The sequence below is a fragment of the Spermophilus citellus genome, assembly GCF_964194105.1.
Source record: "Spermophilus citellus genome assembly, chromosome: 11".
NCBI classification, from domain to species: Eukaryota; Metazoa; Chordata; class Mammalia; order Rodentia; family Sciuridae; genus Spermophilus; species Spermophilus citellus.
In genome coordinates, this window is record NC_138192.1 from 125,805,262 (window position 1) to 125,817,930 (window position 12,669).

Consider the following 12,669-nt stretch of genomic DNA (forward strand, 5'->3'; position numbering starts at 1 on the left):
GGTAACTTTGTTGCTCAGCTAGGTTTTTATAGGCGTCCTATATAAGGGATGCAGGGACACAATGGGTCTGTTAACTGCCCTCCTCCTAAGTCCTCAGGCCCTGCCTTCTACTCATTCTCCACTCAGTAGCCAGTGGGATCTTTCCAAATACAAAAATAATTACTGTATTTTATTTAAAAATCCTCCCTATCATGGCCTAACAGACCATGTTCATTCTGCCTCCTGCTCCCTCTCAGCAGTGTTATCCTGAGCCATTCTTTTTCTCCTGTTTACCCTATTGGTTCCCTTTCAGTTCTTCAAGCACATCATGCTATCTTCTTTCACAGGGCCTTTGCACATGCTCTTACAGAGAATGGGACCTTTCCCCTCACCTTCTGCCTTGCTTGCCTACTTTTTAACTTCTAGCGCTTAGCTTAGGTGTTGTTTCCTCAGAGATATTTTCTCTAACTCTCCAGTCAAGGTCAGGTTCCTTTGCCTTCTCATAGGTAAACTTCTGACTGAGTCTGTTTCTTAGTTGGTGACATGTACATTCATTATTGCATTTATTGAATTAACTGAGGTCCCCATTGGGGCTGTAAGCTCCATGACATCAGGGATTGATTGAATCTGCTAATGCTGTTTGCCAAACAGGGCAGAGTAGGGCTTAATAAATACTTTAAAATGAATGGAAAATTTACTGAATCCCAATTGTCTCATTTTATAAGGGTCGTAATAGAGGCCTCATAGGAATTCTTCGAGGACAAAATGAGACATGTGCACCTACTGAGCTTAGCACGTGTCTGGCTTATTTATGGTCATTGCTCAGCACAGTTTGAATTCCTTCTTTTTCCTTCCTCCCTTTTCTTCTTCCCATTTTATCACCACAATTGTTTACTTCTCTTCACAAGTAGGAAGTGAATGGTTCCCTGTGGTCCAGAGCCCGATCCTGACAGATGAAGCTGTGAGTAGTGGTCTGGAGAGAGCCCGGGGCTAATCCCTGAGCCCTGGGGGTGGTGTTTGGGGGGCTCCCTAGCAGCTTTTTCTGACTCTTGCCCCACTCACACTATACCCTAAGTGGGTGCTTCAGGAAGGTGGTCTGCTTAGAACTGAGTCAGACACCTTTATTCTTGCCAGGAAGACAGGCTGGAGTCAGGCGGTGGAGAAGGGCTGACATCTCGGCAGTCCTCAGAGGACCCTTCAGGTCTCTGTCCCAGCCGTCAAGGCTGATCTTCAGTCTACCTCTGAGAGCTGCTGGGGATGCTTCTGGGCCTCAGACCCTGCCTCTCAAATGCTCAGATGCAGCTGCTCCTTCAACTCTGCCTTTCTCCACTCTTGGGTGACTGTCCCATTGATTCATTTGTGTGCCAGCTTCATCCTTTGATTCTGTCTCAGGCAGGCCATTTGCCCAAGACTAATGAATGACTGTTAGCATCAGATTCACTGGGACAGCTCAATAAAAATGTAAATTCCCTGGCCGTCCCTAAGCTTCTGATTTAACAGGGAGAGCCTGAAGCCCAGACACTGGTGTTCCTGAGGGAGTGACTAGTTTGACACAGTGGGCCTGGTTTCTAATCTTTTGCAAAATTCACCAAGTGGGTGCGGTCTCCATCTGCTGAAGGAGAAAGCAGAAACTCAGAGAGACAGAAAGTCCAAGATAATGTAGTTAAGAACCCAGTTTTATAAGGTTGCCAAGCCTTTCTTCTTTTTCTGACTAGGTTGAAGCATGATATTTTCAGTTCCTTTATCTAATTTCTTTCAAGTTGTAAATCTTGTTTTCTTTGTTGGCTACTCCCAAAAGTTGAATCTGTGAGGTTTTAAGATTAAGGTTGTCATCTAAAATGATGAGCATTAATAAATGGTCACTTGTTTCCCCAAGTGATAATAAATGGAGCGTGAATTTTTGAAATCAGTTCAATGGATCTTTGAACAGTTTCAGCTTCCTGGTGCTGCTTGGGCCAGAGTGATCCTGTACTATTTGCTGCTAGTGACATCTACTGGGAGAAGTTGGGATGGTCAGACTTCAGTGATTCATTGATTTGAAGAATTTACCTTCTATTTATCATCACTCAGGGAAATAGTGACCGTTTAATTGCATCTTTACTTCTTGGGTCAGCCAAATAAGAAACAGATTCTTCATGCTATGCTGCAGTCACCAGTAGCCCACACACATCACCAAGGCTTCTGTTTAGAGCTCCAGCCAGAGGATGAGTCCAGAACAACCTGTCAGTGTCAGGAGAGCCCAGGCAGGCTGGAAGTTGGCAGTAGAACTAATGTTTTTGTTGAGAAACAGAGAAGGGTTTTAAGAATGGATGAGATAAACACACACACACACAAATTGTGTGATATATGATCCTACTAGACTTGGCTGAGTCAGTATTTATAACGGATCATGATGCAGACCCTGTTTATTGAACTTTTGGAATTGTTCTGTCAAATCGGTGGAAGGCTTTTCAATAGCTACAGAAAAGAGTAAAATGCTATCAACATAGATATTGTGAAAGCAGGAGAGACTGTTGAGAGCTGTAAGAAGAGAGGAGAGATGGGAAGAGCAAGCAGGGGTCTGGGATCCTTTCTTTAGAAATTGGGAGGAAAGATAATGTCTGGGACACAGAAATAGAGAACATAGGAAATGCTTTGGCAAGTCACGTTCAACAGAAACTCCAAACAGTGACATGTTTTTGTTAGGGGCATGTGATTTAAGTTATCTAAATGCTTATTTTAGCTATAAATCAATGGGTAGGATTAAAAATTGATAGATAAAATAAAACAGGGGGACAGGGATTGTGGCTTACTGGTAGAGCACTTGCCTTGCACATGTGAGGCCCTGGGTTCGATCCTCAGCAACACATATAAATAAATATAATAAAGGCATAAAAAAAAGAATAGGGCCTACATGTATTTACCAGAGACCGGTGATACCCTTACGACAAAGTGTCACAGAGGGAAAACCTAAATAAACCCTCTAGCTTCACTTGCTCTTAGTTGACTTAAAATCACTAATTTTGGAGGTCACACAGCACTGGCTTTGCTACAGATGACACTTCTGATATGTGGGTTGGGATGATAACGGTTGCCTAGGTTCCTTTTCAGGGAGGCTTTTGGTGAAAGCACTGACTTGTCACTTGGGCCTGAGGATGTCCCATGGGACTGGAACAGGACAAAGTCTTGTCATCTCTGCCTTCAGTTGTGGATGTCTCCTTTGCTGCCTTAACCATTGGGCCAGATTTCTGCTCAACTCTGCATGTAGACATGATGACTATTTGAGAGATGTTTTGTCCAGAATTACAGTAGGGGTTAACTTGACCCAAACTGCCTAGCCTCTCTCCTCCCCTTCAAGGCTAAAGATAGACCTACCAGCTGCCACATCAGAAAACACCAGACCGTGAGAGGAGCAAAATGAGGTGGCATCCAAGCTCCTGGAAGATCTCTGTCTATTCCCGGGGTTGACATGAAGATTCCACCTCTTGATTAGTCTCTCTCTCTCTCTCCCTCCTTGCTTTTACCCTGTATTTGTGACTCCCCAACCCCTTGGAGTTGAGAAGGTGATTTTCCAGCAAAACTCCCACTTCTCAATTCTTTGGCCACTGAATAAAGTCTTTCTTTCTCCCCAACCCTGTGTCTCAGACATTGTTTTTATGTGCAATGAGTTTCTGGAACCAAGCAACAAAATCTACGCCCTGGTGGTTCCCCTAAGAGATGAATGGGGACTGAGGAGGGAGAGAGATGAGAGAGGAAGAGTTGCCTTCCCCTGTGTGCATTGCTATCCCTTTTGGTTGATTTGCTTTGATAAAACATTTTAAAATACATAAAAAGAGACAGGCATGGTAGCACAGGCTTGTGATCCCAGCTACTTGGGAGGCTGAGGCTGGAGGACCTCAAGTTGAAGGTGAGCCTGGGCAACTGATGAGACCCTGTGTCAAAATAAAACGTTTAAAAAGGGTTGGGGATGCAGCTTGGTAGTCAAGTGGTCCTGTGTTCAATCTCCAGTTCTACAATCAATCAATCAATCAATAAAATAGAGGATGCTTTATCAGAGAGAAAACTCACCAGCCAGAGGGAAACCTCCCAGCACTCCAACTACCCTTTCAGGACCCAGAGACTGGCTTAGTATCTGGTGAAGCCAGGGTGTGAAGCAATGACGAGAAAGACTGGATTCTCCAGCTGGGTCTTGTAGCACGTAAATAAAGCATGTTGGCCTTACCTTTGTAGTGTTCCAGCAAGGGCAGAAGAAGTTTTATATAAAGGGAGAGTGTCACCTAGTCACAGAGGGGTTAACAAGGTGAGCCTGAGCTCTGGACTCGGCTCTACTAGTACACAAGGCCAGCCACAATCAGCCACTCTCTCAACATTCGCTTCCACAGGCTGACTAGATAGCACCTGCCAGAAATCTCCATTGAGCAATAAAGCATAGTGTACGCCATCTTGCTCTTCAGCACACGGAAGTGACCAAGTCAGAGTTGCATGACCACAGATTAATGAAACCCCTGCCTCAGCCTGAGTGAGAGCTGATTTGTCCATGTTTAAAAAAAATGAGTCAGTGCTATTTCACCAGCAGCTTCGTGAAGAAGCTGTTCTCAGATTTTTAGGGTACTTAATTTTATTAGTAACCAGCAGACACTCATATTCCTGCTATTTCTAGCTTCCTATTTTAATATCATGCCACGGGGCTGTTCCAAAGTCACAATTTTCTCCCTGGCACTTTGAGTAAGGATGAATTTTTAAGGTTTCACCCATTCTTCTTCTCCTCTATGACATTTTTTTTTTTGGTACCAGGGATTGAACCCGGGGGTGCTTAACCACTGGGACATCTCCTTAACCCCCTTTTGTATATTATTTAGACACAGGGTCTTGCTGAGTCACTAAGTGCCTCACTAGGTTGCTGAGGCTGGCTTTGAACTCATGGTCCTCCTGCCTCAGCCTCTCTAGTGGCTGGGATTACAGTCATGTGCCACTACACCCAGCCCTCTATGGCATATTATTTAATTCCTATCTCCTATCATTTTCTTTGATAAAATCTTCATTTCCAGGATCTCAACATGACTTGGTCTCCCAGGATCAAGGGTCAGACACCTGACTCCTTTTATTGCAGTGCTAAGTGCTAGCACATTTTCCCATCACTTACAACCTGCTCTTGGGTCACCTCCTTCAAGATGCCGGAGCTGGCTCCAGGCCCACATTCTTCCCTGTACCTATGGCATGGGTCGCAGAGCCAGGTATCCATCAGCCTGCAGTGTCACTCTTACATGAAGGCCTGAGACTCCCGTGCAGTCTTCCACATCACCTCCTCCTCTTCTCTTGCTATTTCTTCTTTTTCTGAAAGATTTTAAATCTTTGATTTAATTTCTTTTAAAGAAGAATTTATGCTTTTTCCTGTTTCAATGTGATTCATTTTTCTATGTCCATTTTCTCTATTTTCAAATGGATTGCTATAAATTGATTCATGATAGCCTCATCCTTTAATCTCTTCTGCATCTAGATAAATATATCTCTTTAATTTACAGCAATGATGTTTGGAAGGGGGTGATGTTCCTTCTTCCATGATCAATATTTCTGGAGGATTTTGAATTTTACTAGTGTTTTTGCAGACTTCACTTTTGGCTTAGATGATTCCATGGTATGTTTGAACTCTATTTAAGTTTCTACACATATCCCTGTTGTTTCTTTCTTATCTTACTTGGGTTGAATGAGTCATTTAATAGTTATTAGTTTTTCTTATCAAATGTATTGAGTTTAAATTTATATATTTTCCTCTGAGCACTTCTCTACCTACATTGCACATATTGTTTTACATAGTACTTTCAAGCTGTTTTGGCCACTACAGTTTTATAGTATAATTTCAGGTCAAGAATTGTGATACTGTCTGCTTCGCATTTCTCACTTGTATTGCTTTGGCTATTCTGGGTCTCTTATTCTTCCTAATGAATTAAAAAAATTGTTTTACCTAATTTTGTGAAGAATTTCATTGGTATTTTGATGGGGATTGCATTGAATTTCTCTTTCTTTCTTTTCTTTTTTTTTCGTGGGATAAGAATTGAACAATCCCAGGACATTGTGCATGCTGGGTAAGCTCTCTACCACTGAGCTATACCCCAGCCATTTCCTTCTTTCATATCCTTTGATGGAAATTCCTTCAGCGAGGATGTCTCCCTAAAGTCTTTGAAAGGGAGTTTCTTTTGGAGGCATTTACATCCCAGTCTTCCGACTTCCATTGTGTTAGGACATCAGTCATCAGATAAACGAGGCTTCCTTTGGAGATCATCTCCCTCTTCTTTCTGGTTGTTTTTAGATTTTGTTTCTCTTTTGTGTTCTTGAGTTTTACTACAAGGTGTGTAGTCTTCATTTCTTTGATTTTGCCCAATTCAGAATCCTGGTGTCTTTATTAAACTCTAGAAATTCCTAATCGTTATCTTGGGAGAGTACGTCTTCTCTGTTGCCTGTATTATCTTTTTTCTTAACTTCAACCAGACATTTTCTGAGCTACTTTTTCTTGACAGCTGCTCTGTTGTAGATCTGGATGGGAGAGCTCCTTGCTGCAAGGGACTGTTCCTTGTATTATGGGGCATTCTACATTCCTGGTTCCCAGACACTAAACCGTGATGAAAGTGCTTCACACTTTTCCAGACTCCCCTAAAGTAACACTGTGTCAACTCTTTGTCCCACTGTGACAAGTCTTTGTCCCACTGTGACAGGTCTTTCTTCCATATATGTCTTTTCACTTGTCATCATTTTTAAAACCAATTTGCCTCTCTCTGTGTGCTGAGTTTTGAGAAATTTATTAAGTACTGCGTTCTGTCACCAATTTTCCCTTCAGCTGGGTTTAGCAATCTCTTCAACCTTTCCAGGCTGGGTGTAATCCCAGCAGCTCGGGAGGCTGAGGCAGAAGGGTCATGAGTTCAAAGCCAGCCTCAGCAATTTAGCGAGGAGCTAAGCAGCTCAGTGAGACCCTGTCTCTAAATAAAATACAAAATAGGGCTGAGGATGTGGCTTGGTGGTTGAGTGCCCCTGAGTTCAACCCCTAGTACTCCTCCCCACAAAAAACCCCCAAACAAACAAACAAAAAAAAAAACCTTTCCATTGAGTTTTTATATTTAATGGTTTTATTTTTTTATTTCTAAAAGTTTTTAAAATTTGGTTCCTTTGCAACAGTGCTTGGTCATCATTAATAGTGTTGTATTCTTTTGTCATATTTAGATTATCTTCTTTTATTTCTTTTAACATGCTCACTCTTTTATATTTAATTGAATCCAGTTTGCCATTGATTGAAATATCACTGTTTATATGTCACTAAGAAAGATTAGAGGATCTCTCTGTGATGGACAAGTGTTTTTATAGTCTCCTGTACAGAGAGTTATTTTTTCTTTTTGATTCAGTATACTGAAGGCGTGGACAGAACGTTATCCATTTTTAGAACCCGATCAAAGATGTCCCATTACTCACCGAGACTTCCCTATGATCTGAATCAAGACTTAAGTTTAGGAGTATAGTGGGAGGCTCAGTGTAGTAGTCAGCTTGGGCTGCTATGACAAAATGCAGCAGACAGGGCGGCTTGAACAACAGAAATCTATTTCTCACAGTTCTGGGGGCTGAAATTCCAAGATCAAAGTGCTGTCAGGGTTGGCAGCCGGCCCTCTGCCAGGTGTGTAGGTGGCTTCTTCTTGCTGTGTCCTCACATGATCTTTTCTCTGTGTGTACACAGAGAGCTCTGGCATCCCTTTCTCTTCTCATAATGACACCAGTCCTCTTTGATTAGGGCCCCACCTCTATGACCTTGTTTAATCTTAATTATCTCCTTAAAAACCTGGTCTCCAGGGTTCTGTTGGGGCATCAACGTATGCATTTTGTGGAAGAACACCAATAACTCCATAAGAGATAGTGACTCTAATATAATTCAAATTTCAAAGGAAAATCTTGTTGCGCACTATATATATATATATATATATATATATATATATATATATATATACACTACATTATAATCTCACAAATTATTTTTATAATTACTAAAATTCTATTTTTTCTATCCATAATACTATCTTTTTCTTTGCAAATTGATACATCAGGTGTGGATCATATTGATGTTTCCTTATTGTCACAAGGAGACATACTTCAGCTATGTGTCTCTTTACACAGTCTCCCATCTGCTAGAGCTGCCAGCCACCATAAGCATTTTTAAGACAATGGCCATCTTAATTAGAGTCTGTGGACATGAACATGGAGTGTCCTGTAGAGCAGTGGAACCTATTTTCTGTCCAGGTCAAGCCTTGGTGGCCCTTCCTTGATAACACAGTCCACCTGGCCCTCTGGGGCTGTCCATGGCTTTAGGAAAGAGACTGCTTCTCCCCCTGGACCCTGCTGTCATTGGCTGCCCTGAAGCCCTAATTCCTGGGCCATTTTACTCCACAGCAGCCCTGTCCGCTGTGCTCCCTGTACTGCTGCAGCTCACCGAGATACTCTGGGTCTTTTCTGCTCCACGTGGCCCCTGGGGAGCGTGAGGGGTGATTGCAGGAAAAAGATGGGTCTCAACTTGTTCCTTCCACCTCTATTTTTCTTTCTTTTCTTCTCCCCATTTTCTACTGAGGCAGAGCCTCTTGTGTTTCCCTGTCTTATATGTGACATCTTCTGAGCTTTTTAAGTCTATGAGGCCTGGTTCTTAGTGTGTAAATGGAAGCTTTAAAATTTAGCACTTTTATTCAACCAAACATTTCCTGTAAGGATACAAATGAGAAAGAACCCCATTTTCTTTTCTGGAAATAAACAGTAACAAGGAAGTTGCCATTTGTCATGTGTCTTGGTTTACTCTGTCACCATCCTCCTCCAGATGGTACTTAAGGGCGCCCAGCAGAAGGAGGCTCCAGACCTCCCTCTCCTCTCCTGAGTCCTCTCCTCTCTGCACCTGAGTCCTCTCTACTGACAACATGGGTTGCTGTGGCTGTGGAGGCTGTGGTAGCTGTGGAGGCTGTGGAGGCTGCGGTGGCTGTGGAGGCTGTGGTGGCTGTGGCAGCTGTGGTGGCTGCGGCAGCTGTGGTAGCTGTGGTGGCTGTGGTGGCTGTGGTAGCTGTGGTGGCTGCTGTGGCTGCTGTGGCTGCTGTGGCTGCTGTGGCTGCTGCACCCGCAGGGTGTGCTGCCGCCGCACCTGCTGCCGCTCCTGCGGCTGTGGGAAGGGCTGCTGCCAGCAGAAGTGCTGCTGCCAGAAGCAGTGCTGCTGCTAGGCAACCAGGGGCTCTGCCTCCGCTGAGAGATGCCGAGACCTGCTCTCCTCTTTCAGTGAGACGCTCTTCCACTGCGCTCTGCTTCTTTCCCACACATTTCTGCTTGGAAGCATGAGGATCTCCTGCAACTTACTCCTTGGGACTGCATACTCTTCTCTTTGACCTAGTAGTTTAAAACCTTTTTTATATATAAAAAAGTTCCAAAGTAGGAAATGGCCATTACAATAATGTAACTGCAGCCCAGTACCTGAAGTTCAGTCCACCTCACTGAGCCCTCATCAAGGGTCCTCTTATATAGCTGTTTATTTGGCCTTTTAGCTTTGTGGTTTGCCTCTGTGTTGTGTGCACAGGGGTTTCCACCCTTTCTATTTTTTTTTTTTTTTGCAGTGACCACAATGGTTATTTTGTAATTTTTCTAATAAAATAAAATAAACAACCATGACTGAGTCTGCCTTTTCTCTGCCATGTAAACAGAATGTGTATGAGATGTGTACTGTAGGTATTCTGACTGTGGAAATAGGGAAGCATTCCCTGTCCCTCGGTGAGCAAACTCCTGGGGGGTAGCTGGCGCCCTGATTCTCACAACTAGAAGGCCCAGCTATTCCCTGCTGAGGCTATTTAGATAACTATGGGGGAAGGGCAGGAGGGGGGACTAGGGCTGTGGCTCAATGGTAAGGTGCTTGTCTCACATGTGTGAGGCACTAGGTTTGATCCTCAGCACTACACAAAAATAAAGATACTGCGTTTTCATCTGCAAGTAAATAAATATTAAAAAAAAGATGACTATGCGGATGCACTACCTGGTTTACATAGTGACATCCTTTGAAGAAGAGAGGTTCTGTGTTTGTATGAACCTGGACCTTATCTCAGCTAGCACTCAGGGTTAAAGGAAGCTGGTCAAAGTGTAGTCACTGGTGATGGGTATTATGTAACTTTTTAGGTTATTAAAGATGGCGGCAGAGAGGGGTAGACATTCCCTTTTGTCTGCCATCCTTCTGTCTGTCTGCACCTTCCCTGTGTGTCTGTGTCTGTCCTTTGTGCGCCTCCTCCACAATTCTCCCTGCACAGGTGTTCCTTTATATGTACTGCTGTGACCAAGTGAGTGATGAACCTCAGTTGACACCATGTAAGCCCAGAGCTGCAAGGCAGCCTGCAACCAGGGCTCTGGGGGCCTGTCCTCAGCCCTGGCCACTGTCACTTTCCTCCTCTTAGAGCTGGTCTAATTTCTATAAAATTCAAAAGCCCACAAAAGCCTGCAAACTGGTAGCCAGTAAAACACAGTTTTTTTAGCACTTTTTCAGAAGACACATGCTCCTTTATTGATGTGTTTCAAAGAGCAAAATCTTCTTAGGAAACTGTTCTATGGGTAGGAGTCACTAACCTTGACTGTTCACGTTTATTTCTATTGACTATAAACCTCAAGTGAGTTGACCAAAGCATGTGTCACCATTGTTATCATGTTGGCAACAAAGCAAGCTATGCTACATAGGTGGTCATTGAATACAAACAGAAAAAATAAATACATAAATAAAAACCCATTGCCTTACCTCAGTGAAGAGGAGGTTTACACGAACCTCTCCAGTGTCACTGTTGAGAACTATGAGCTATTAGCAATCTTTGTGAGGCCTGTGCTTTGCTGGTCCATGCAGACTTGGACATTTTGGAATCAAATATCTCTTTGTACGAGCTACTTGTTCTCAAGGAGGGTGGTGTTGCTCTGTGGGATTCTTGGGAATTTGTGGGGATGGTCTTAATTGTCACAATGAAGACGGCAGTACTGGCATCTGTGAGGCAGGACAGGGTTTGTAGATCCTGCCATATTCAGGAGTCCCATTCAGCAAAGACCTGTTTTGTAACTTCAGATGTCCCTTGGGTCGTATAATTATGGGAACCTTTAACCGACTCCACATATAAACAAAGAGCATTCTTTGCATGGTTTAGTATACAAGGAAGTTTCCAGAAAAGCTGTTTTCTTCTTTGCTGGGGGATTTCATCAAGCCTGGTTCCTAAAGTTGGAGAATTACCTCACTGATAACAATGGCGTTTGAGGTATTTGAATCATTAATAAAATATGCCTGCTGCAGGCTGGGTCTGTACTCACAGTGGCTTAGTTGTGGCCATTTATTCATTGAACAACATGAAGTTTTGCTGTGTATAATGTTTAATATTTATTTATTTATTTTACATTTATATTGATTTTCAAATTTTATGTTTGCATTTTGCTTCATGGTAGTAAAAGGTGTGTGGGGGGGTATAAATATTCTTGTAGCAATGCACCTGACAGAGCTGAGAGTAACTATTTTCTCTTTTGAGTCACTCATGTATTTGGAAGTATTTGGACATGTACTCAAGTGAAATCCAGGAAAGGGCTTAGGTCTCCTAGATCAATCTTTCTTCTCCCTCTTACAGTGTCTTTAATAGATGATAAGACCCGCCTATTTCAGTGCATCTTGAGATGACAATCTTTGGTTCTGGCTGGTGAAATTGCCACATCACGGGAGCTTTGTGTTCCCAGCATCCTGTACCCTTAGAGGTGATACACATTAATTCCTAGAAGATCATAAGAGTCTGAATAATGAGTGATTGATATCATAGTCAGTCACATGAGCTAGCTATGACAGGCTAATTCTCTTTTTAACTTGAAGTTGAGAATGGTTCCTCTAGCAGAGAATTTAACAGGCTAACAGTTTTCAGACTCTTATTTTTTTTCCTCTGGATTTCTGTGAACCAATACTTTTTCCCTCAGTAGATAACTTTCGCTATAATATTTAATATCTAAAAGTTGGGTATGAAGGTCCTGGTTTTATCATGGAATTAAGAAGGTATTCTGATAAATTTCCTGAATGGACTATAAAAGAGAAAAGAAAAAGAGAAGATATAATTTAGCATATGAATTCAACCATAGTTTTTAAGTGATACCATACACTTTGATTTTATTTGATAAAGGTAAATGCTTTTGAAAACTTTGCATGATATCTAGGGGGAAAGTTTGAATGTTGTATTTTTTGCTAAATTGAATGACTTTTTCTTTCTACAGTTTCTTTAAGTGAATTGAAATATACTGATTTCTAAAGAGACATTTAAATCAGCTTATTTAATTTTTTAATAGAAGGATTTCAAGTGGCCGGAAATAAAAAAGAGTCTGACTTGGATTTTTTTTTTTTTAGAGAGAGAGAGAGAGAGAGAGAGAGAGAGAGAGAGAGAGAGAGAATTTTTTAATATTTATTTTTCAGTTTTCGGCGGACACAACATCTTTGTATGTGGTGCTGAGGATCGAACCCAGGCCGTACTCATGCCAGGTGAGCGCGCTACCGCTTAAGCCACATCCCTAGCCCAATATATATATATATTTTTTTGATCTGAGCAAAAGGTGATTTGTTCCAAAGTAAATACTTGCAAAGATGAATACTGAAATAAGAAGTAATTTCTTTGTGGGGAAAACAAAGAAAAATTTCTTTCAAATAGTTTAACTTCCACACAT

General features: G+C 42.2%; 1 protein-coding gene and 1 pseudogene across 3 annotated transcripts in view; one reads left to right on the forward strand and one right to left on the reverse strand.

The window, feature by feature from the left end:
• LOC308631066 overlaps positions 1 to 12,669 on the reverse strand; it is an 89,726-nt pseudogene that overhangs the window by 43,161 nt on the left and 33,896 nt on the right. The window lies entirely within an intron of this gene.
• LOC308631065 (uncharacterized protein) overlaps positions 1 to 12,669 on the forward strand; it is a gene marked incomplete at both ends in the record, with an annotated part of 102,327 nt that overhangs the window by 40,689 nt on the left and 48,969 nt on the right. Inside the window, one exon of one of the 2 annotated variants that reach the window (XM_081261967.1) lies at positions 8,895 to 9,027. The exons of the other annotated variant lie outside the window; for it this stretch is intronic. Within the exon in view, the coding sequence (XP_081118093.1) occupies positions 8,895 to 9,027 (133 nt within the window). Of the gene's footprint in view, positions 1 to 8,894; positions 9,028 to 12,669 lie in introns of those variants that run through there. 2 annotated transcript variants of the gene reach the window in all.